The sequence below is a fragment of the Agelaius tricolor genome, unplaced genomic scaffold, assembly GCF_023055355.1.
Source record: "Agelaius tricolor isolate 1412-34295 unplaced genomic scaffold, bAgeTri1.0.p SCAF_2, whole genome shotgun sequence".
Classification (NCBI taxonomy): domain Eukaryota; kingdom Metazoa; phylum Chordata; class Aves; order Passeriformes; family Icteridae; genus Agelaius; species Agelaius tricolor.
This window is the reverse complement of record NW_027269262.1, coordinates 35,308,911-35,335,078: the sequence shown is the minus strand read 5'-3', so window position 1 is coordinate 35,335,078 and position 26,168 is coordinate 35,308,911. Positions and strand designations below refer to the sequence as shown.

The window sequence follows — 26,168 nt, the reverse complement described above, 5'->3', positions numbered from 1 at the left end:
GTTTTTCAAGTTATGCAGAAGAATTTTTAAGTGGGTTGAATCCAGTATCCAAACTTGAATGGGCATGTTTTCAGGCTAAGTGTTGGGTACAGTTGTACTGGAATACCTTGTAGCAAAGGTAGGGTGGAAGATCTTTTGTCTTAATTACCTAAACAAGCTTAGGCTGGAATATGTTTTCGCAAGGCGGTGTCATGTTTTGTGGGATTAAGTCTGTAACCTGGTGTTATCAGGCTTGCTTTTTTTCCCCCCCTAGGAAGCAAGCTGACCACCTCTTCTGGATTGCTAAAGTCGTGGACAAGCATGCTTAGTAAACTAATGGTGATAGTTCAGTATATAATTCTCATCATCCTGTTCCATGGAATGGTTCTGTGAATTATTATTGTTATTGCATAACTAGTAAGTTGACTGAAAACTCACTGCTTTCTTCCTTCAGCAGCTGTTTGGTTGCAGCATTGCAGTCACCACTCCTGAAAAAGAAATGATGTTTTGGGAGAGTCTAATGTAAGTGGGAATATGAAGGAAGTCAGCAATGTGATACTGGTTAGTCAAAGGAGGTGAGATAAGAATTGTTCCAGGCATGCAGCACATGGGCATTTTGTATGTCTTGGCTTTTCCCAAACATAATGTTTGTGCTGCTTCTTATGCTCTCCCCTTTTCCCATATCTGCTCTTTTGTTCCTGTCAAGAGCCTGTAAAGTCTTCCTTCAATTCCCACATTTTATTCCTTAAGAGTTCTGTAGAGCATACACACACAAGTGATTGATAAGCTTTTAGTTGCAGAACTGCTTTTACTTCCACAACTCCCAAGAGACTGGTGTGGTTTTGGGCCAGCCCTGCTCTTGTTCAGACATCTCTTAACATGTATGTCAGGTGTGCTTTCTTTCCTATCCCTCTCTCCTGTTTTCCTTGATAGCTGTGTGAGATCATCTTTTACCACCACCCCCAGCACACTTATCCTTCCTCCCAACACCTAGCATTCATTACTTGAGAGAACAGAGTCACAGGAGTGAGATTTTTCTCTGTGGCCTCATCAGTTCAGGGAACAAGAATTCTCTGCCGAGTGCAGTGCAGCAGCTGGCTCAACCTCCTGTCTTCTCTGCCCTTAGTTCTGTTTTTGTGCTCTAGGAGTGGAGCTGTATAACTAAATTGCTTCAGCAGCTGAGAGGAGAAGCATGGGGAATAGGCATGAAATGACTTTAGGGTAGGATCAGAATTTATTTTGCACAAGGTGTTGCTGGGTTGGAAATGCCATGTCTTTTCCTAGTTTTAAGCAATGCTCCTGTCTTTCATCACACCAAAGTGGAATGGTGTGGTTCCTGCCCACTTGTAAGTTAACCTTAGCCTTCACAGAGAAGTCACTAAGATATGGTGTGATAGATCTATCCCTGTAGGCTAAAGAGCTTATAAAGCACTATTCATTGAACACCTGTGTAGACTTTGGGCAATGCAATCCACCTATCTGCATGTTGCCAGGAGTAAGTCTTCAGAGGACATCTCAACACTTAGGCTGCAAATGTTGGTGCCAAGTTCTGAACAGTTGAGGCAGGTGCTGGCTTTGATGGCCTCCAGAAGACTAGGCCCAGACCTTGAAGACTTGACTAAAAACAGAAGTCAGGATTCGCTGTCTTGGTAGAAAATATATAAATCTCTAAAAAAATAGATAATTTTTTTTCCTGCAACTGGACAGCACATCAAGCTGATGTTTAAACAGTGAAGTTCATGAAGCAGATCCAGCTGCAGCTCCACTGACTTCAGTGGAGTGATAGTGATACGTGACACTTACATTGTAAGGAGGCCTTACAGTGTAGAGTCCTTAATGTATTATTTGACAATAAAAACTACAGCTTTCATTTTCTAGAAATGAAGCTGAAAGATTCACAAAATGAAAGATTTTGATGTGAGTTTGGAATAGGGTTTTCTACCCTATTTCCTATTCCTGTCCTCCGTGGAAAGAAAGGAGGATACAAATAAATCAGCACTTGGTATCTAGATGGGGTGAATGGTAAACATTTTCTTTATATGCCTCGTGGAATCTGCATTAAGAACAGCATACTTCAGACTGAAGTGAGTGTTTGAGGAAATGTATGTAGGTCTATTAAGAGAAGTCCTTTCAGTATTTAGCATTGGTTTTGGTTCCATCCTCTCCCAAATAATGAATCTCATTTTTTGTCAGTGCTGGCCACAATGTTCTTTCTACTTCATGAGCTGATGCCTTACCCTCTAGTTTACTTATCTTCTTTCCCTGTGGCTAGCCTTCTAAGATTATACAGACTTTGACTCTTGTAAATGCTCTCAGTGCTTCTTTTCATTTGACATGCTCCTTTAGCTCAGCACTAACCCACTCCACACGCTCCTTTTCTTCCTCTCTCCTCTGTTCCTGTACATTTTTATTATTTCTCTTTCTCCATTGTGCTCCTCAAAATATCTCTGTAACAGAATGTCTATGACAGCCTTTGGCTCTCTGTGTGTATACTGGGCTACTGCCTTGTATGCCTCTGCTGTAAAATCCAGATTCTTAGAGTGGATATCTATAAAGTTGACTGTCTGAAGAACAGGCTGTGCTTGCCTTTGTTTTTCTGGAAGTTAACTTTTTTGCTTAAGCAGCCACCGTTTCAGTGAGCTCAGCAGATGGTCAGATGCTTTTTGCTCCCGCCACAGTAGCACTTAACACTGTTTTCCATCTGCTGGCATATCACCATAGCTCTGCTGGCCTTTGTTAGTGATGCTGACCAGACCCTAAGTATTGCTTTAAGATCCTGTCAGAACCTCCTAGGACAGATAAAAACCTCTCCTGGTTTTTATCTGCTCTTACTCCAAATCTCACTCAACATCAGATGCAAACCTTTCCTTTCTTTGGATGTTCCTTCAGAATTTAAGCAGATTGTCAAAGTGAGCCATGGCACTGTCCCTTCTCCAGGTTCCTCTGCTCATACTGAAGCAACTTGCTGTCAGATCCAATCTGTCTCTGCAGATTGGACTGGAAGGATGTCTGACATTTAGAACAGAATCTGAGTTACAGCCCTGTGTTTAGGAACTTTGGGTTACATTCAGAAGTGGTAAATCCACATGTCAGCCTCTCTTTCACACTGCAAGGCAATGAGCAGCCATACAGACAGCAGGCATCCTTTTGGAGCAAGTTGTTGGCTAGTAACTGTAGGAGCAGCACATCCTGCAGTCAGCAATCTGACTTTAAAGGCCTTTTCTATACAGATGTATTCACACAGAGTTTATCACCCCTCTGATGCTGGCCACATGGCCTAGCTTCAGGGAGTGCTCTGCAGAGCTTATCATCATCTGTGCTCCAGCACATATGTGCGTGTATGTCTTTGTTCCAGAAGGAGCTTGATGAGGGCAGAGGTTCTTCACTGTCCTTTTGATCCTGGGGCTGCTCAGGGATTGGTAGACAAATTTCAAGGATTTATTCTGAAGCCAGGACAGATGAACAGCCAGTTGCTAGCTTGCTATCTTTGTGGTTTTTGTTAATAGTCCTTCAAGTGTTTTCCTTATCTCCAAAGCAGAAGTCATGACTTTACTTCCTGCCTGTTTTCCTCAGTAGCTGCTTTAGAGGTGGTGTCTGTATAGTCAGGTGATAACATGCATAAGATTGCTGATTACTGCTATAAAGGCATCCAGAAATAGCTGATACAGAGCTATCAAATGTATTTGACTTTATTTAACAGGCCTCTCTTGACTTGAAAAGAATCCTTTCCAAAGCAAAGTCTGCAAATCAAACTTGGAGCAGGGAAGGCTTAGGCCTTTGAGCTAAGACAACATAGGAAACATTTATCTCTAAGGACTGATGTTTTCAATGTGTGATATAACATCCTGAATTGGTCGTCTTCTACTACAAACTTGCACATAAACTGCATTAAATAATTCTGTAATACCATGGCATGGCTTATGGCAGCCTGAGAAAACAGAGGCAGGGACCAAGTGGATTAGCCACAAAAGTTAGATGGAAGTGTAGGCAAGAAGTCAACCCAAATTCAAGCTTGAGTACAATGGGTATTTAAAATTCTCAGTCTGAGACCTAAACTTGTAGCCTTGAACCATGGAGGCATGCTGGAATTGCTCATGAATTGAATCTGTCCTTTCTGGAAAACTACCAATAGGCTGGATGTGGTCCTCATTGCTCACGTCTGTTCATAGCCCTTCTTCACAACTTAACAGTATTGATTCTTCTTTCCTACTGCCTCTCAAATTGTTTTCCATATTGCTTTTTTACTTTTTATGGTGTAAACAAAGAAAAACTCTCACACTGAAAGTCTGTCTGTGACTGAAATGGAATGTAACACCGACATGAGCCTTCCCTTCTCTTAGGTTGCCTCTTCACAAGCAGAATTGCCAATGAAGTTCAACTGAGGCAAAGTTGCTTTTTGGGTTGAATCCAGATTGTCTTCAGGCCTGTTCTGTCTAAACTTGGAAACTGTGGAATGTTCAATACAGTGTGGCTGTCTTCCAGACAGCAGTGGGCCAAAGCAAATGACAGTGTGTGATTGAAAATTGTGAAATGCTTGTTCATATGTATGTATGAACATAATTTTCATATATATATATATATGTATATATGAAAGACATTGCATTCTTTTTATAGGAAAATGTTGAAGATTATTTACAAACCAGTGCTTTCTCTGCTTGCCTTTTCTCTTCCACAAGCTTCAGCGATCTCCATATTATGTTTAGAATTTGAAGACTCAGTGCACCAAAAATGTGGATCCAGTCCCTGCCCTGAAAGAAGTCTGTCAGGAGAGACTGGACAGAGTTGCTGCATGAGCAGAGTGCAGCAGGCCAATGGCTGACAAATTATTTGCTTCTCTAAGCAGTTCATCAGTTAATGGCCGTTTTTTATTGGTGTGGTGATTGGGTTTTTGTCTCCTCAAGCTTTCTGTTGTGTAGAACCAGCTGCTAGAGTGTTGCCTGTATTAGTATGATCAGCAGTAATCAAAAGGAGTTTGCTTATCTGCCAGGAGCATCCTGGCCAACTAGTCTCTTGTCAGGATAAAAGAGCTGAGGGTGGAGTTTAGTTAGCAAAGATCAAGTTTGTCCATGGGAAGCTGGCAGCACTGGAGGTTTCAGACTGGGCCTGTTGGGGGGGTTTGGCAGAGCTGCACTATTGGTACAAGTCAGCCACCCATGAATAGGCAGAAATGAGATCTGTCTGTGTGTTACAGCTCAGTAATGAGCCAGCTTGTGTTCCGAGGGCCTTGCTGCCCGTACTCGGGAATGTGTAGTGATATCCTGAGCAGGTGTATTCTTTCCCAACACTGGACAGGAATCTGGCTTTTATTTGGGTTGGGAGCTTTTGTGAGAAGATTGGCAGTGTGTCTACTTCCCTTCTTCCCCATTTTGCAGTGATTAATTGAGTACGAGTAAGACAAAGCTGTACTGAGCCCTGGCTGGAGCAGGTGGCATCCACTTGTGAATGCTGCAGGATATTAGGTATGTTCTCCTTGCAGTGGCAATCCCAGCTTTGCCAGCTTTATTTGACTCTCACACTTGGATACTAGTGATTCTTTGCCTGCATTTTGTGCTCATGTTTGAGTTCAAGTCTAAGGTACCTTTTAGCAAGCTAGCTCCAGCTAACAGCTCATGGATTAACTTTTAAGAGACCCGTGAAAGTAATACAGCATCTAAAATAAAACATCACAAAGTCAAGCCTGTCCTAAAATGAAATGACAGATCATAGCTTTTGGAAGCTGAAGTCTGTGCATGCCTGGCAGCTCAGTGTCAGAATCCATATAGCAGTCTGAGCCCTGACAGTGACATTTGGGAGTGCAGTAGCATGACACAGTAGGTGTACTTTTGCAGGGTTGTCTTCTGAGAGGACAGGGCCACGTCTCTCCTCTGGTACCCTAACAGGCATTGAGCAATGTTTTTCTGTGTGTCCCATTCATCTCATGTTAGTTGCTGGTCACCCTTCTGCAACGATTCTTCATCCACAAACTTTAGGTTGGTCTTCTAGATAAACATCTGTGCTAATGACACACAAATTGGTGTGGTGTTTCAGGTATTAGCTTGTAATTGGAAGTCTTTTTCCCAGTAAATTTTCAAGTCTAACAGTAATCAGGAATTTCTTCACTTTCTGCACCCCACTGACAGCATGACTTCTGAAGAAAATTGTTTGAAGGATGTGATCTGGCATATTTTTTTTACATGATAGGTGCCAACAGGTTATAATACAGTCTGTAAATTTTAGAGCTAGATTCTCTTGGCTGTACTGCTGGCAGAGAGCGACAGCAGAAGGGACGGAGCAACAGCTTTCATGCTTCATTAGACATGTGAAGGGGGGAAAATAAAAATGTTGGAGGAGGGAAGAAGTCTGATACAGCAGTCTGTCTTTTTTTTCATGTGGCTTTCCCTGCTAGAGCAATAGAGAGAAATTTCTCAGTATTGATCTTGTGTAAATTCCTAGAAACAAAATACTTTCTCCCTCATTCTGAGTCTAGCTCCACAGTGTAAGAAGTCTGAATGTTCTTGCCATGCTTGGCTGCCTTACCTTGCCCCTAGACTGCAAGGCTTGATACAGAAGTTGAATTTGGAAGCAGTTTTGTCAGGTGGTGGTGCCGGCTGCTGCTGAACTGATGAAAACTGGCAGTAGGCAGCAGAGCTGGCAAAGCCCCCATGAGAGGAATTGTGGTTCAGAGTTTCAGCCAGTTTCAGTGACAGCTTAGTCATCTAAAGAGAACTTGCTGTGCAAACATTCCGCCTAAACCAAATTCTCAAACTTTACAAGTTACTCCAATTGTAAATGCTCTATCAATCTGGTCACTTTCATTTGTTTACCTCCGTTGTAATGTAAATGATTCCTTGAAGTGGGTGTAGTGAGAAGACTATTACAGAAAGGCAGACTTTCTCTTGCAGAGTCTGCAGATAATCATGGTTGGTGATAAGTGTGTGCTGGCAATTAATATCTGCATGAGCAATTAATTCAAACTGCAATAACTGCAAATGCCAGTTAGGGACACTTCGAGTGTGCTGCTGCCCCATGGGCTGATACCTCAAAAATAGAAATCTGAAAGTGAATTTCAGAAAACTCTTTGCTCATAAGAAGAAATGAACATGGTTCTTGTAAGGCTGCCTTCCTTGACTTTGCTAAGACACGGTTTCTGTTGGCTTAGAAAATAAGGATGCTTGAAGTGCCCTGCATAAGTGGGCAGCAGAAACGTAGTATTTTATTAAAAGAAAACGAGGCTCTTGCAAGGCTTTATTTTGTGAGTTTGGGTTACAGTGTTAAAAGCCTATGACACCTTTGTTTCTGCCTGTTAACCCGTTGGCAGCTGATGGGGCATAGAGTATACATAGTGAGGGAGAAAACACCTGGGTATTTAAGCATCTTAGTCAAAGTGTTGTGCCTTACTTTAAGTATTACTTGAGGCATCTGTAAATTCCAGAGAGGAACAGGAGAGAGTTTGTACTCACGGTTACTTTTCTTCCATTTGTGGCCTTAAGGAAAGCATCCTAGAGACTTGGAATAATACACACAAATAAAAAAGGCTTGAAAGGATGTGTATGTAGTCCATTATCGGACAGTTTTAAAACTTCTCAGAGAGGGGTAAAGGTGACAAAATATGTCTCCTGATTTCTGAATCAATGCAGTGGAAGGGGTTTGCAGCCTCATTTTTTGCAGACCATTTTGAAAACATGCAATTGTTGCATGTGATACTTGCTCATACAAGTGTCCAGCTTTTTATAAAGCATTTCTGGTAGTGAAGGCAGTTGGCATGCTTTTGAAAGAATAAATCCTCTGAGGGTAATAGATCTGTTGGAAGTAGATAAAAAACAGCTTAAGGGTCTTGCTTCATTGATACACTTTCTCTCAAGTGGTTGCTTAGTGGGATTCTCACAGCTTCCTAGCCAGCCTTTGGTGTGACATTCATCCTACCTCTACCATGCCATAAACTTGGCTCTGTGCTGCTCCCGCAGTGTCTGCTTCGAAGGTGCAGGCGATGCATCTCCACTAGCCCTTTATAAAAGTTAACTTTTAGCTCAAGATATGAATAAGTCTTGTGCAGACTGTATATGCCATGAAGTAAGAAAGACTTCCTTTAGTGCACTGTGGAGTGTCTTTAGCACTGTTCCTCAGGTAGCACAGGTGTAAATTGCCATAGCTTATTGAGTAAACTGATGTGTTGAGAGCCCTTAATTCCTCAGTTTATTCTTAGCCTTAGCTAGTAAATAAGTTCCACCTTGTACAATATTAATCATCTCACTTGACACATAAGCAGTTCTCTTAATTCTTCAGTGCCTTGTTTATTGATATCTCCCTCAAAACTCAGTTTGACCAGTACAAAATGGGTTGGGGTGGGGGCTTTGTTTGTTTTTTCCTAACTAGCTTGGTCACACCTTGCAAATTTTTGATGATGGTCAACTGTAGCTGCTGAAATGCCTAAACCTTCCTCAGGCTGTCAAAATCAATCAGGTTGACATCTCCCTACCTCATTTATGTCTGTGCTGAGCTGCTGTCGTTGCTGTCCTGTGGGTGCCCTGTGCCACCATGCCTGGCTCCTCTTTGTGAAGGCTTCCTCCTGCTTCCCAGAGATAGGACAAGGTAGCTGCCACTCAACTTCTGCATTTCCAGTGTCCAAACCTCCCGCTCTGCTAAAGGCCTTGCAGAGATCAGGCAAGGACAATATGGTATTCAAAAGAATTCACCACTTGGTGTGATTCTAATATCTAGTATTCTTCTTCAGTGATTGGGATAACTTTTGAAGATCTCTAATTTTCAGACATATTAAATAGTAAATTACTTCTGAGCTGGAAGTTTTATGACCTGTGAATTGGAGATTTGCTGTTGACCACACTTAACTGAAAGTACCAAGACATGAGCTTGTTTAGGCTGGTAAACATAGCTGCTGCCTCACCAACTGGTGACATTATTTCCTCTGCATATTCCCTGTTGGCCTGCAAGTCTCTGCCAAGGTATATAGAGTGACTCACTCCTTGTAGTGCTTCCAAGATGGAAATTCTAAAGTCTAAGCTTGGAGGTGACAATAGTAATATTTTTACTTGTTAGGCTAGGGGTGAGCCCAAAGGGGACACATTCATATCCAGTAACTCCCCAGCTAGCGACTACCTTTGCTTACTGAGTGGATTTTTGTGAGGCTGGCTTTCTGTTTGGGAAATTTGCTCCATCAGGCTTGTAGTTTTAGGGAGGATTTTATGTTGCTCTTTGGCAGAAAGCTCCCATTGTGAAGGAGCTCGGGCTGACGCTGCATAACGTGAGGAGTCTCCTACGCAGCATCCTCCCCCAGCCTGCCAGCCCGAGAGCACAGCGCTGGTGCTCTGCGGAGGGGCGCGGAGAGCGCTGGGAGCTATTGGCTAACATGATTATGAAGTTAGGAATCTCCTCCTCACTTCCTATGGGCTGTGTAACACAAGAGCAAGACTTTTTAATTAACACAACAATCTGAAGCGAGCAGAAGAGCAGAGCTCAGCTAAAACAGTTTTCCCAGCTGTTTGGGCAAGCAGATGATGTGAAATCTGGCATGTTAACTTTACATTGGCCTTTGACTGATCTGACAGGAGAGGCATAAAACCAAACAGGACAGTGGTGCTTTCCCAGGAGAAATATGTGTTACAAATGAGATTCTCCCTTCTATTGACTGGCTTTTTGATCTCTGTGATGCCTAGCTGGTCTTGAATGCTTCACCACTCTTTTGCTGTACTTCAGGTAGTCTTAGTATCAGGATTTTCCAGATTTTTTTTTTCCACAGAGAAGCAGATAATGCACAGCCACAGCCCTCTTATTTCTTAAACTTTCAGTACTGTATCTGTGTACTAAAAGTGGAGAGTAAGAGTTCAAGTGGATTCCTTTCAACTAACATATCATTTGATTTGCCATGGTCGAAGGCCTGACTTGTGTGAAATGAGCTGATACAGACAATGGCAAGATGAGCTGTCTGGTGCAGAGTTTTAGCGTGGTGATGTGGTTGTTAAATTGCATCCACGCAGAAGGAAAAACTGGAGCTGAGCAGATAAATACAATCTGCCTGGGTAAGGAAAAGGAGCACAGAAAAAAAAATTCTACTTCTCTGTTTTATTTTATTTTTTTCTCACTGCAGCTCCCTGAATTAATGTGGTGTTAGCTGCTAAGCTAAGGACAGATGTCCTTAACTTTGGAACTTGTTTAACCTGTCTCTTTGACACTCTCTATCTGTCCTTCAGGATGGGAGGAAGCTCTGGGATCTTCCAGAAAAAGATGCTGTGCTTTGGTTCTTGGCCACCTTAAAACATGTCCATAACACTTAACATCATAAGCACAAAGAAAACTTCCTTAACCTTGAGAGTGAGTTGTTGGTTCCTAATGTTGATCTCTACACTGCAGCTTCAAAACTTTCTCAAGCTGGTAAACTGTAAATAAGATGTTCCATTAGCTTGTGTGTTATTAAAATACAGCACAGCTTAGTGCTGAGTGTTTGTACCCCCACCAAGAGCACATTAGCAAGAAAGCATTTTAATCACAACAACATCTGAACCATTGTTTTGTTTTATATAGATATTTGTCTTCACTTTTCATGTCCCTGGATTGCTTTTCTTCTGAAGATGGAACACATCATTGAATAAATATTCTTGTCTTGGTCACCATTTGGCTCCTGTTGTGGGAATTTAGTATGCATTTAGTAATACTGCCTGATCTTATTAGTAAAGATCTTGCCAATTCCTGATGCTGTCTAGCAATTTAAGTGAGGTGAGGAAAGACAGAAAAGGGACACTAGGCTTTTGTCTAAAGAAAGTGGAAGGTGCTTTTAATTCATTCTTGTTTCATATGGGAGGCAAATATGTGATCTGGCTGCTCATGGTAGAGCCCCTGTGGGACTGAAGGTGAAGAAGGGTTTCAGAAGCATACACAAGAAGTGGTGAGCCAAGGTTACTGGTAGCAGTTCACTGTCTGTGGGCTGGGACACAGCTTGTGTCCAAGCTTGTCAGCTCAACAGGCACTTTCCTTTTGTATAGAGAGGATGCTTCTGTTGAAAGCATTCTTGGAAACAAACTATGCAGTGTAATGAAAATAAGTACTAATATACCTCATCTGTTCTTTCCTGCCTTTGAACCCTGTAAATCCCTCCTCTTTCCTTTAAAGCTGCTGGGCTTTGCAGCAATACCTCTGATGTATTCTCCAGGTTTTTAGTTTAACCATTTTAATGGGAACTTAGTCTCCTGTGAACAGTAAACTTTTATTTTTAGCATTTCAGGATTCACAGATGAGAAGGACTTTATGTAATTAGTTCTCTTGTGTGGGATGCTTTTCTTTAAGTTGTCTTTTCTGGAACTTGAAATGGCAGTAAATCAGGAAGAGCAATTCCACACTAAGGAGTTGTACAGCAGTAGTCTGGCCACAACTTAATTTTCCAGCTACAATAAAATTCATGTCCTAACATAGTTTGTGCCCTTACAGCCTGGATCAGGCTGTGAAAGCTGTACATTCTTTCAGGTAGATGTCTGCCCCTACCCCCCAACAATCAACAGGCAAATGTGGTGATGACTCAGTGTTATTATCTCTTGTGTAACAGGAAAACTGAGATCATTAAGGGAATTCCCAGTGGCATGAATACTGGGTGTATCCGTGGCATTGGGAACCTCCGTTCATTGTGGCAGGAGATTGTTAGCAACAGAGACGAGGGCTGAACTTGAGCAGTGCCTGTGTTTAGCATCTCTGGAGCAGCCGTGCCAGTCAAACCATGAGCAGAAGTGCCATCCTTGCTGCTGCTACTGGCAGAGTTATGCTTTCATTAAAAAAAAAAACTTGTTTGGGTAGAAGCTGTATGCCTGTCTTTCTGTGTTTGGTGTAACTTTGCTGGTGAAATACATGGAGTAACTGGTGCTCCCAGGAGACATGTCGATACTCACATCTGCCAGCACTGATATTCATTAAGGAGGCAAAATGTTTGCATGAGGCCCGAATTATATTTAGTAAATAAAGTTTTCTTACACTTGAGCTAGTAAATGTCAGCTTCGCTTGCCATGTGTCATGTTTTGTTCTGATATCGTGGAACCTGATCTAATTCTTTAATTTCTGAATAATCGCTTCCTGTCTGCCACTCCCTTGTTTGTATCATGTGCTCATAGGAAGAAGCACTTTTTTAAAGGAAAAAGTGCACCAGCCACAAGCTTGCCACACTCACATAATGATGGAGCATCTCAAAAGGGGGAAGAAAGAAGCCAGGTTTTAAACAGTGTAAAGATAGGTGGTGTACTTGGGATTTTTTTTTTTTCTCGTGGTTGTTTTTTCAGTGTTGCAGATCAGTGCTTAATGTTCTAGGAAAAGAGAAACTTCACACGTCCAGTTAGTGGTCATCTGTGGGATAAGCCCCTCAAGTATGCAGGTACTGTGAGTGTCAGCAGATCTTGGGGAGTCTCCTTGGGTGAAAAGTTTGCCCAAGCTGCAGCCTTTAATTACTTTGTGTACCTAATTGGGTATGGAGCTGTAGCCAGTGATGGAGAAAGGAATACAGCATTATAAAAATGTTACAGAAATCACTTAGCCAGTAACTCTACACAGCTGATCCTTCTGCCTGAATCACCATGATCCTTTAAGCTGCTTCTAAGAAAAACATGCATTTCACTGACAGAACTGGGTATGAGAGTTAAGGGCCTCCTGCTTTCTGATGATGGCCGGGAAAGGTTTTTGCTAATCTAACATTAAAAGTAACAAGTTGATTTTGTTTTAAGCAGTGGAAGACATGATTCTTGTATGTTAGTCAAGGCTTCATTTCTGTTTTGAGGATGAGGGGTGGGGACATAGCTGTAACCCTCTTGCTTCATGGTGTTAAGGCAGCAGAGGAAATGAGGTGATGTGCTGCTGAAGCCCAGGTAAGGCAGCAGCATTGCATTGCGTTGCAGCAGGGCTTATGGGAGCCACATAGAAATGTGCCATGTAGGTGAACGAGTGTGAAGACCACAGAGATTATGATAAATATCACACTGAGAGCCTGAGAGATCAAGTGTTTTTTTCTTTAAATATTTACTATTGTACTGGGGTTGAGGGGAGGGGAGGTATTGTGGAGCCTCTCCCTCCACCAAGGTGGCCAGCATGTCCTTGGCTCTGTAGGGAGGGTGTACATGGGGCAAAGACAAGCAGCCTTCCTTGGACTGACATTTTTTTCCTTAGCTTGTGGGCAGGGGCTCAGGGTACCCCAGTAGCAGTGTTCAGCTGGAGGTGGCTGTGCACTGGGGATGGGGTTGGCATTTTGTTTCCCAAATGGGAAGTTCTTCCTAGCCTCTCTCTGTAGAGCAGATTGGCTCTGTGCTGCCTGGCACACGGCTGGGCCTCTGCAGGAGTGACTGAGCTCTAGAGAAAAGTCTCCTTTGCTTCTGCTCTCATGATCATTCAGGAAAATTCTGACTTTGCGCTCTGCAGGCAGCTTTTACTGCTTTGCAACCTGTCCTCAGGAAAGAGGGCTTCCTGGCTTTTGCTTTCTTTATAACGGGAAGAAGATGATTTCCATTTGCAAGGTGAGCAGCCATGTCCTCTGGAGGGGGAAGAGTGCCACCAGCTTAGGGAAGTGTTACAGATGCAGTCTGAATTGTAATATACTGCGCTTTTGATCTTGCTTCTCCGCTGTCTGCATTAGAAAACCAAACATTAAATATATTTATATAGTAGGTGTCTGCAACTTTTCTGCTTTGCACCAGCAGCACTTTGAAGTTGATCCTCCCTTGTCCCCCACCACCTGAGGAGCCCACGATTTAGCTTCACTTGCTGATGCTCATTTTCAGTGCCATCATCTCGGTTTGTGCTGGCCGGACTCCTTGGCGTGGACGGATGATGACTGGCTCAGACCTGCTTCTGCCAGGGCTCCGTGCCGCTCCTCCTCCTCCTCCTGCCCGCGGGCCTGCTCCTGCCTGCCCCGGCCTGCTGCAGCCTGGGGAACGGGGGGCTGGAAAACGTGTCTCTGCAGGGGCAGCGCCGCCTGTTCCTGCCCTGCCAGAGCACAGGAGATAAGCTGTCTGGGATTCCCACAGTCCCAGCAGCCAGGAGGGCATCCCGGTGCATCCGGGAGGCCGCAGGTGGAGGCAGGAGCCTGCCAGTGCCGCAGGGCCCGGGGCATCCGGGGCAGCGGCTGTGTGGGGCTGATGAGAGGGTGCAGCTGTCGGGGCTGGCCACGGCCGCTGTTTGTCTTGTGACTAACCTGACTGCAGCCAGCAAAGTTTGGGAGACTCCCAGAGGTCGTGACTTGAAAGACAAGTGTTGTAATTAATTTCTTATGTCACGCTTGTTTTGAAGCCTTTTTAATTCCATGATAAGAGGCAGAATCTGGACTTCATTTACAATCCTCTGGGTTGGAGGCAGGAACCAGAAAAGTGCTTTGAGAAGCACTGCAAATGTTTTTCTCTCCCTCCCCTCCTTTGCAGGATGTATGTGGCATTATCATACCACAACAGTGAAGCTATAAAAACATTGTTGTGTCCTTTTTTTTTGAAGAGAGAAAACACAACCTTTGAAAAAATTTTGACTGCATAAAACCACATCTTTCTCTGAGAAAGTCTGGTAGCAACTTCAGAACACTCCAGGCTAAAGTGTGTGGAAGAGATTGACTTTGAGACTTCTATTTCTTTGAGACTTATATTTTCATTAAATATGAACTTCTCCACAGTTCAGTGACTTTTTTTAAAAATTATTTTTCCTGGGAATTTTGAAGAATAAGTGAAAAGGCACTTCCTAGCTTGCCTGTCTGAACTAGCTTGGGATGAATAAGATGTTACTCAGCAAAAGAATGCATGAGAAAGAATTACTTCAGAACAGAAAACAGTCTTTTTAGTAGTATCCTTGTTTGTCACAGATTTAATGTTTGTAGCCTTTGAGTGTCTCTATTGCCACCTTTGAATAAGTGCTTCCAGTTCTGGGATGTCTGTTCCTTCCAAGAAGGAAAACTGCTTGCATGCTACAGAAACATGATTAGCAGGTATCTGAGCACGGAGCAATAAAAGAATCTTGATCACTATCAGTTTTGCTTTTAGCTATGGAGGGAGGATCACCCTAGACTGGAGAGGAGGAGAGCACCTGGCAGAGAAGTGGCATAAGTGGCAGACAGTAGCAGAAGGGAGTGTGAAGTACCACACTGGCTTTGGTTCCCTCGGGTGAGCCACAAGCTCTGTTAGCTGGGTAATAGAGATCCTGCCTTCCTCACCTCTGTTGGCTGTTGAAATGATCTTTGATGCTGATCAAGTTACCTCTGAGCAGAGGAAAAGGCTGTGTTTTAATATTTTCATCTGTAGGATGATGGTTTTGATCAGGTTCAGTATTGCAGCCCTTAAAAATAATTTCTTTTCACCTATGCCTGTGTAAATAGTCTTGTCATGTATATACACCACCTTTATTTTATGCTGCTTGATGTTGTGCTGCCTTTTCAAGCTACATTTGAAGCTTCTCCTGAGACTAGTATGAGACAAAAATTTTGTTTCTTTTCAGAGGTATAAAGTTCGTATTCTGAATTCATGTGATCCTGAGGTGAATTTATTTTTATTACTTTTGGTTTTTCCAAATATTGCAGCTATGGCAAATAGAATTATATTCTCCTGAATTTGCTCTTTGGCACAATCTGTAAGCATTTCATGCCTTCCACGCTTTAGACTTGTGCAAGAAGTGATATTTTCTACTACCAATTGAGAAACTGTTGTATTCAATATTCACTTGATAAAATTTACCACTTTTTGTGTCATTAATGAGATTTTTATTGTATCTGCACTGGCTAATAAGAGTTATTGCAGTTTCATTTCTCATTTTGTTTTGCATAACACATACACATTTTCTGTTGGAAAAAGTGATTCCTTTAGTGCCTGTTTGAGGGAACAAATGGTGCTCCCCTCAATTGCCTGATCTGATTGAATAGGATGGTGTTTGCAGGTGAAAATGGAGTGGCTGAAGTAGAATAATTAAAGGTTGCTTTTTAATAACTTTAAATTCTTAAATGATAACTTGCTGAATAGATTGTATGAAATTATCGGTTGTGGAGGGTGGTTTTGAGGGTGATTTTTTTTGCCCCCCAAACATCTTAGAATAGGATTGATAGCCCTCCCATTTTGGTGCCATCAGCTGAATGAGTACAGTTGTTGATGGTTGCTGGGAGTTGTTGGATACATGGTGCAGGCTTCTTTTGGCAGAGAGCTGTTCTTTTGGAGAGCTGTTTATAGGTGATGCTGTTGCCCTCTGCATGCATCACCAATCTGGCACTGCTGCTGGGTGTCCTCACTGCTGACTGTCCTGGGAAGCCAGCTCAGCATCAAAACCTCCCTGGGGCAGCACCTGTGACCTGGCACGAACATAATAATGATTGATATCTGAGAAGTGCAGCAGAAACATGACTCCTCCCAACTTCCAACTGACCTCCTGCAGGAAGTGGGAAAGATTAACCAATACTTTAAAAAAACCTGGCAATGAAGCCAAAGCTTTAACCCCACAATTTTCTAGTGCTGCAATAACGTAATCTTGACATAATGTGGTTTGTGGAAAGCAGCAATGGGAGAAAAGCTGTTGTTTCTGGCATGTTTTAGGATAGAAGAGAAGTCACATATCAAACTTAGAGGAAGAAAACCCTGAAAATCCTAGTAATCACTATCTGCACATCCACTGTAAAATTTGGAGTCCTGTAGTTGGCTTATGGGACAGTTTGGAAAGCTGGGTTTTGATATTTCTGAGGACACAGATAACTTTGGGTGGCACATGTCTGGATGGTTACTTATATTTGGTAGCACTCATCTCTTCCAAAGGCCTCACTTCTTACATGGGACGAACCTGCAGGTCATGCTTCTGCTCCACTGAAGCAGGACTGGGAGTCAAAAGCAAGGGCTTCCTGCTGGGAAAGGAAGAGATTCAGCAAGGGAACAGTGGCCTCTGATGACAAGAAGTGAGAAGTGCAGGAGGCCATCCAGCAGCACAGGCTAAAGTCCCAAGGAATTGATTGTCTCCACCCTCAAGGCAACCAGTTTAAAAATGTTTCTTATCCATGTCTGACACTGTAAAGAGACAGATTAATGAAATGCTAGTTTTGACTTATGTAACATGCTAAACCAAAGAACAAAATAACATTTACCTTCTTGAGAGAAGGTAGGATATTTCAAGTTTATAAATATGTTGGAAGTAGAGATACATTTGTATTATACACCTGTGTTAGGTTTTAATCCTAACCTACTAATGAACACTTCCTAAGTAGGAAGGCAAATTTATCTTTCTAGTGCTGATTCTGCAGTTTATTAGGCATAATTCCTGCTTCAAAAGTCCTGCTGAATGTTAATGATAAACTATAACATTTAGGTGGTCTTCTAAATGTTGATGAGATCATGTCCAGTTTCTTCTGATACAATTATATGAGTGGAGAGAGGGAGTGAGTATCTGTGTGTGGGTCTGTACATGTGTGGGATACATTACTTGATTTTTGACAGAATAGCAGCTACAACTTCTTTACCTACAGTGTGTTTTTTTTGTTTGGTTCACCCAGAGGTTGCTGGCAGCACTATGGCTGGATTGTTTTTTTTTAATATTCCTGCAACACATACAATGCAATGTTAGCATTCAGATAACCTTCTTTTTCCCGCCATTAAATACTCCTTGATGAGCAGTATTGGCACTGGTCCTCCCCCCAAGTCATAGTTCATTTCGTATCTGTTTCCTCCTAAATCTCTTTGCATGCAGTCAGCCTTACAGGTCATAAATGAGAGACTGCCAGCTTATTTGCTGTGTGATTGCTTTCACAAATGCTTCTGGTGTTGATCTTTCTGAGAAAATAGAAAGTGATTGCAGTTTCTGTCAAACATGGACAGTGTTTTGTAGCCGGGACACAGAAAGGTAGAAGGGTTAAAAATGACACTTTCCCTTGAAGTGGCTTTATGACTGCTGCTAATTTGAATGCTCAGTAATAGAGATCTGTTGGATGGAGGGGTTACCCTTCACTATTAATGATTCATTGGCCTCCTTCCCAAGCTGCCTGAAGTGCCGCTCTCCCTAGTGGAAGTAATTTTGTCTTTGAAGTACTTTCCAGGGCTGTCAACTAACGTTCCACAGTTCCCAGAGGAAATAATAAGCCATGAGTGCATGTACACTGAAAATGTAGAGTCTGAAACTAAACTGTTCCTATAGGAGCCTGGCAGTCTGCTTCTCTGTGGAATTCAGCTTGTTTATACAATCTTATCTGGCTAAGCTTTGGTATTTTATCTGGCAGGCAGTTCCTATGAAAAGCAGCTGTCCAAGCAGTGGGAGTGGTGCTCCTGGTGGTTTTTTCAGGTCTATAATTTCTTGTTTCATGTAAATTACAGAAATACAATACTCTCTTGGCTACAACCAAATGCTCTAAGCAGTTTTCTTAGCCTTATAAATAGCCCTTCAGTATGCTCTGCTGTTATGTCCTGTGTGACTTAACAATAAGATTTGTGATGCCCACTAGGAAGATGTAAGGTGTTCTGTAAAGCCACAGGATGACTACAGAATTGTTAGAAGAGCAAAGTTATAGATTTTACAGGTATTTTTTTAACCATAAAAAAAAATCACTGTTGTCACTGTTGTCATGACTGTTGTCATGAGCACAGTCTCCATCTCTGCGTTGAGATCTGTACATGTATCTTCTCTAACAGAAAGGTCCCTATGGGTCAGTAGGTAGTTTTAAAAAAAACCCAAAAACACCTCACTGACCAAACACATAGTAACAGAAAAGACTCAGCCAAAATACTTCAGATTTAGTGTAACTCATTAATAGAGAAAATGTTTCTTCAAACGTACTGAAAATGAAAGTTTTTGGGGAAAAGAGCGGCTATTCAGTGCCTACAGGGGCGTTAGAGGTATGTTTTGTGTAGCTTTGGGTTGCAGATTCAAGTAAGAGAGAGAAAAGGTCACAAGTTCTTCTCCAACTGTGGTAAATTATGTTCCTCATCTCTTTTTACAGGAACAGTATTTTCAGTCAAAAGCAAATTATGGGCACAAGTAAAATTCAGTCCAAGTCTGTTAAAGTTTAGTGATTATCCAGGATTATCCATCCAGTTCGTCGTACATCTTATCTGAAAGCACTGCATTTTGTAGATTAAAATGATCCATATAATCTGGCGTATTCCAAGAAATGAGGAACATGTTCAAGACCTAAAAGACTAATTCTCCCTCTGTCACCTGTATGTATGTAAGTATCATTTAAGTCTAGCCTCCTCTGAGACATAAGAAAATATGAGTCCCTGTAAGATTCAGTGCTTTAAGCATTGTTCAGATGTGCCATTTGATGCCACTTCTCATGCTAGTGTACATGCAAACTTCTATAGACCCCTTCTGTTCTGCAAAAGGGGAATTTGATATGGCAACAAATGAAAAATGAGCTCTGTCTGGTTCCATATGGTACATTGTGGTCTTGCCTGAGACCTGGCATCAAGCACAGTCCATTTCTTTAGCTGAAGCAGCATTCCTGCTTGCAATCCTGTATGGTGAGAAACTCAAAACCTAACAAGTTGCTGACCTTCATTAAAAGAGTGTCATCATAAATTATGCACTGATACAGTTTCCATTTCAGCCTGACACATGCCACCTGAGCAGTTTAGTACTGGTCACCTTTTTGTGACCACCCCACAGTTGATAAAAGTGAATGATGTTGGCTGAGGTCTCCCAGTTCCCTTGTGAAGAAGGAAATTTTATTTTCATTTTGGTAGGGATTGATGACTTTCTGCTGCCACAGCAACAGCTAATTATGTTAAACTTCAGTTTACATACTTTGCTTTATTTCTGCAGCAAGAGTAGTGGTTCTAAATAACATTGAGGGTGTAGCTGTTTTGTTCTACAGGATTGTTTTGTTTGGTTTTACTATTTTTTTTTTATTTTAAGGTGATGTCTCAAGTGAATGTAACCACTAGAGTGCGGGTTATCTTGAATTCAAGTAATGCCCTGTATTGTCAAAGAGCATGTATCCTGAACTTCAGATTTTTTTTCTAGAAAATAAAGCTAGTATTTTTTTCTTAAAAACTCTTCAAATTAGCTCTCATTTCTCCAGCCTGTAATATCTTTGAACAGTTTTTACCTGTTACAATTAGATTTCATTTTCCTCATATAGAACCCCATTTATAGTCAGAGTTGGAAACTACTGCTTGGCCTGTTTTAAAAACAAAAACCCTGGTCATCAGCAGGACATGGACTTCATTTAACATGGTCCAGCCCTGTAATACTAAATTCCTAGAACAGTCAGTGGTCCCACAGTGAAGGTAACCTGCATCACTTGTAATGTAATCCCTACTCATGCCTGGTTTGTGTTTGGAGGAAAAAGTTAGCATTTTTGTGGTGAGATAGGCTTTTTGTTATTAAAGGGGGTGGTTGTTTTGAAGCTGTGCAGAGGTTAGGAATGCTGGCAATTATCTGGGGAGACTGGTTAGTGGGCTAAGCACAGGTGAGGAGGTCACAGGCACAAAACAGTCACTTCTTTTGTGCCAGTGCCCTGCAGTGGTTCAGCTCAAGGGAGACGCCTCAAAAATTACTCATGTGTGTTAGGAGGGCCATCATACTTCTGTGACTTAGCTACTTTATCATCACAAAGTTGCATCTTGTAAGAATTAACTCTCTAGGTTGTTGTTAATTTAAGAGAAAGAAAACAGTTTTGTCAACAAATATTCTCAGATGAATTATTTGGTAAAACTTTTGCAAGTTTGCCTTAAAGTAATTAAGTATTAATATTCTTACAGAGAGAGAGAGAGGGATGTAACAGCTACCTGCATGCTTCCAGGGGATAGATGGCTAACCAGGGCATGTGTTTCATTTTACCTGTAGTGCAATGAACTGTACTGACCTGCCTAATTTTCTGAGTCTTTAAGGAATGGAGTTTTTGTTTTAAGCTTTTTTGCCAGTACTCCTAGAGACAGTCTTAAATGCATAAACCCATGTGTAATTTTAATTGGCATCTTAAACTGAAAATTTTGTGATAAAGATTCTCTTGGACCTTAAGGTAGAGCAGTACTGTTCTGTATTTCAAGTAAGGAAGGAACTTGGATTCTAGATCTGAAGCCCCAAGTTGTTTTCATAGGACTGTCACAGAAATTTATCAGTGAATTGTGGGGGTGAGCTGGGCACAGTGTTGGAGACTGTGGTGATGAAAGACATCTTGAGGAAAAATATTTGTTGTGAACTTTTGGAATCATCCATCAGAAGTAGCTGAATGTAGATGGTGATCTTGTTGATAGAAGAGGAATAATACCTGGCTTTGGCTGCAGTAATTGGCTACTGTACTCAAAAGAGTAGTCACTGCACTGACTGTTCACCAGGTGGACTTGAGAAGGTGCCATCTCTCCACAGTCACTGTTTTGGCTGTGAATGCCCTTCCAGAAACCAGTTGGAGCTTCTTGTGTTTGGGTGATTTTAAGGACTTCCAATCCTGTGCCTCACTGGTCTAAATAACTTAATAGGGCCTGTGCAGCTCTGAACATCCTGGGAAGAGAGAGAAGAGGTGAATGTGGAGTTAAACACAACAGATTTGTCCAAGGAATATCTTCATTTCACAGAAACTTTTTCTTCAGGATGACCTTCCAGATGCCCTGTGATGTCCTCAGGGTTACTATAGCCAGTGTAAATAAGTTATAGGAAAATGCAGGAATAATATTTCTGAAGTCTTTAAATGATTTTTTTTTCCAGCCCAAAGGACTATGTAGGATCACTGTATAACTTAGACTGGAAGGGACCACCTCTGGAGCCCACCTAATCTAACATCCTGCTCTGAGGAGGCTGAGTTAGGTCAGGCTGCTACTGACCACTTATTTTTAGTGTCCTTTAATTAGTGTAACTTAATGTCACTTAATTTAAGTCTGTCAATAATGAATCTTGAAAGTGGACTTGAAAATGAAACCTTTCAAGACATAAAAATGCAATTATAAGCTTGTTTTTACTAACACCCTTTTCCCTCCTCCAACCTTTATCAGGTATTGTCTTACTCTTTCAAACATTAATTTGTCAGAGAAGCAATTTTCTTCGTGGCAGTTCTGAAATTGTACTTTGTATGGTACTGCTTGTCTTCAACAGGAGAATAAACTGCAAGTCTGTTACTTATCTGAAAAGTATGCTTAAACTCCTGGTGAAATAACTTTCCAGCTAGTGCATGGTTCATGTCTAAAATATGCACAGTGTTTGTATTGTGAGATGCGGTGACGCAATTATTCACCAACAACTTCATGACTTAAGTATTTCTTATGCAAAGCACAACATGAACTTCCTGTGTGGAATAACTTAGTTTACTTGGATGAATTAAAGGTGATCACTTTTCAAGTGCCCTTGAGATAACTGCTACAGAGAGTGAAATATTTAAACAATTCCTTAAACTGCAGACCCCAGAAAGGCAGAAAGATTCCTGTGAATCTTGCTCTCAAGGGAGGAGTGTGGGTGTGAATCCATGTCCATTCTGTGATCCTTAGCATACATACTAAGCAGAGGAGTTTCCTTCTACCTGCTTCTCTTTCTGCCAGGCTGCTTGCTTACACACTACCTTTTGTTAAATGTCACTTTTAACAGTTTTTATTGCTGTCAAGTTCAGCTGAACTGAAGTAAAATGCTCCAGAGAGAAAAGTGATGTACCAAGAGATGCATATTAACAAAACTCCCTTAACTAGAAAAGCCTAGGCTGAAAACATATCTAACTACTCTCTTGCACTCTTGCTTTCATGTTTGTACCTAAGGTTAAGGCAGTGTATTGGGTATCAAAACACTCCCCAATTCAGACTTTAAGGTTAGGAATGCATATATGCTCCTTGCCCACTTGGGAGGTATGTGTAAGATTACAGTCCAGCTCTGAAAATACAGTCTCACGTCCAAGATGGTGTATCAGGCTTGCAGCAAGAAACTGCCTTCTGCACAGCTGACAAGAGTTGAGAATCAGAAGTCTCTTTTCTCCAAAGCATGGAAAAAGTATGAGGAGTTATTGTAAACAATTAATTCATTCCGAGTGTTGTGCTGATGGACATAAAGTGAAACAAAGATTAGAGTAAATGGAAGAATTAATTTGATTTTTCCCACATTAGTATTATTTTTTCATATTATTATTATTATTTCCATATTGCTAATAGTGCCTATTACTGAACCAAAACGGCCTGCAGATTGAATTATTCTGTTTGATACATTGGTACTGTTTCTCTTTCAGATGAAGTGGACTACAGCAATTTTGGGACCAATACGCTGTCGAGGAAGAAGAAGGCTCTGGTGACACTGCGCAATGACAACCTCCGCCGGCGTCCCCACATCAACATTAGCATGCCTCATGATTTTAGGCCGGTGTCTTCCATAATTGATGTGGACATTCTCCCCGAAACACACAGGAGAGTGAGGCTGTATCGACACGGGTGTGAGAAACCCTTGGGGTTTTACATTCGCGATGGCACCAGTGTAAGGGTGACTCCTCACGGACTGGAAAAAGTTCCCGGTATCTTCATCTCCCGTATGGTTCCTGGTGGCTTGGCAGAGAGCACAGGCTTGCTGGCCGTGAATGACGAAGTCCTGGAAGTCAATGGCATTGAAGTAGCAGGAAAGACTCTTGACCAGGTCACAGACATGATGATTGCCAACAGCCATAATCTCATCATCACGGTCAAGCCAGCAAACCAGAGGAACAATATTATTCGGAGCAGTAGGATGTCTGGTAGCTCTGGCCAGTCTACAGACAGCACTGCGAGTCACCATAGCTTGCCTACACCCCACGTGCTGCAGAACTTCCACCCTGATGAAATGGAGAGTGATGAAGAGGCTGACATTGTCATCGAGGGTGGTCTGGAGCCACAACACATTCCTAAACTGCACAGCCTTACTTCCACTAGCCTCTCTCGAATCAATGGCAGCAGCCTTAGCCACAGACTTCAAAGGGACCTGGTGCTCAACAACAGCTCTGGCCGAGAAAGCAACGGCAACCTCCACAAATTACTCAGTTCCTTAAAAACTGATCCCCGACACAGTCTGGTTATCCCCAGAGGAGGTATCGAGGAGGACGGAACAGTCATTACACTTTAGTAGCAATTTCTGCAATTCTCCTTACAGTCTTAAGTGCCAATTGGGACAATCGACTTGGGCAACACATGCACAAAACAGGGAGCTGACATTCTCACAGACCTCATGGCTGCAGAAAATTGTTGCTTTCTAGGAAATGTGGCATCTGGAGTTAGACGTAAAACTGTCATGCACTGCAAAATTTGCCAGGAGAAAGCCTGAGTGCAAAACCTGGTTTATGTCCCAGCCCTGAAGTGAGAACACAAATTTGTTTTAGTTGGTATAAACCTAAGCAGTCTTACAGGCTACCCATGGCAGTGCTATATACTAGGGTTTGAAAGCATGGGTAGACATATTTATACATGCATATATATGAATTAGATTTTAATAGTAACAGACATGTCTATTTGAAGTGGAATCTGGTTTTCTTCTAATACCAGATAAGGAGAGAGTGCTTCTTAATAGCTATCCTGTCTTCTTCTGTTACATGCAGCACCTCTGCAGACTTGTTTACACCGTCTTTTCAGCGTTATGTCTAATCCAGACGAGCTCTGTAAAAGCAGCCGTTTCCTATTCCGGTGGTAGCAGCGTTCGGGAGATGCTGCAGACACATTTCCCAAAGGAAACGATAGAAATCCATATCCATGTAAACCCGCGTGTTGCCCGCGGCCCGAGGGGCGGCGCAGGCTGTGGCCGCGGCTGCCGGGCCATGGCGCCACCTGCCGGCCGGCGGGGACACCGCAGCGGGGGCAGCGCCGCTGCCTTCTGGTATTCTCTTAACGTATTTATTAGATGATACCTCCTTTTTTTGATTTGTTTGGGTTTTTTCCTCTTTTCCCTCATCATCTCTGTTTTTTCAAAATCATGGTTCATGTGAGTTTTTAGGCGTGCAAGCCTCAGAGCTGACACAGGTCCTTGCTGTACCTTTTCGACAACCCGAATCCTTGACAAGAGATTGCCCTATGGAGGGGAGGGGTGCTGACTGACTCTCAAGCCTAACTTAGAATAGTTCTGTTATTTTTGGACTCCTCCAGTAATAAAGCTTAATGTCTACACAGGACTTCTTGAAGGTTAAAATATACTGGATATATGTGAAGGTCAGACACCTTTGCTGGGTGACCAGGTGGCTAGTGAGTGACCAGTGACTGTTGAGTCAGTACCTGTCTGTTTCTGGAAACACCATAAGTTTTACGAAAGTGGTCTAATCTAAAATATTTTGTTATATCTTGATCAGTGTAAGGAACAAAATATAAATGTTTTAAAATGTATTTTTCTACTTTTAGCTTGTGTCATTTGCTCTTTGTTTTTAACTTTGTAGTACATTAAAGCTTTTTTTATATGGTGGAATAGACATTTCTCAAATATTTTATGAATATGAAAATTCAGGAGTCTTGGTTTGGAAAAATTACATTCCGTTTTGGAATCTGTAATGGCTGGAAAAAAGGATGTGTGGACTAATTAATTGTCGCTAATTTAGAATACCTGTGGAACAACCAGTCTTCTGCTCATGGTTAAATATCTTTGGGACATTGAACTTAGTTTATTTCTTTTAGATTTGCTTTAAGAGTTTATTTTGAAAGTCTTTCACTTACTCTAATTAAAACTTTTCTAGGTATCAAAGCAGCTATAGAGCTGTATTTATTTTTCCCAGCACAGTAAGAATAGAACATTGATCCTGTTCGTCTTAAATCTGTGTTTGTACTCTACCAAAGGTTTTCATTAAAAAAAATAAATCTGATAATTGGTGCAGTAAAACAAATGAATAGCTGGATATGCTTCAGTCAATCAGACCATCTTATCCGGAAAAATTTGTTACACCTTAAATAAACTACTTTTATGAATAAGTGGATTTTTCTGGCTGAAGTTACTCATTTTACCTTAGTTAACTGATGAAAATGTGACCTTGTCTGCAATAAAATGTTCGCTGTCTGACTTCTACTCTCTATTTTCTCCCCGTGTCTCAAGCATTTTATATGGAAGTATCTCTCCTCCCTATGAAAACAAGGTATCCAGTTTGGGCGGCTCTTCAACTATGCAACTATTTTAGTGCAGTATCTTTTCTCAGTGCTGCTTTTACTAAAGGTTCCTGTTCTTCTGATTTCCATGGGAACCAAGTGGCTTCCTACCCTCCTCACAGCATGGCCTGCTGCAGACCTCTGGGCTCTGAGGGGTAATTCTGGCTCCATGGAAAGAGGCCAGGATACCTCTGATGGCACTCTGGACCCCTTTGCCTGGAGCCTGCTGGCTGTCACTGTCCA

At 41.9% G+C, this 26,168-nt stretch overlaps 1 protein-coding gene across 1 annotated transcript in view; it reads left to right on the top strand.

The window, feature by feature from the left end:
• The window catches only part of PARD6G (par-6 family cell polarity regulator gamma), a 64,851-nt gene extending 39,092 nt beyond the window's left edge, over nt 1–25,759 (top strand). The window contains exon 3 of the mRNA XM_071456016.1: nt 23,075–25,759. Within this exon, the coding sequence (XP_071312117.1) occupies nt 23,075–23,934 (860 nt within the window). The 3' untranslated portion in view covers nt 23,935–25,759. The remainder of the gene's footprint in view (nt 1–23,074) is intronic.
• Nucleotides 25,760–26,168: the final 409 nt, after the last annotated feature.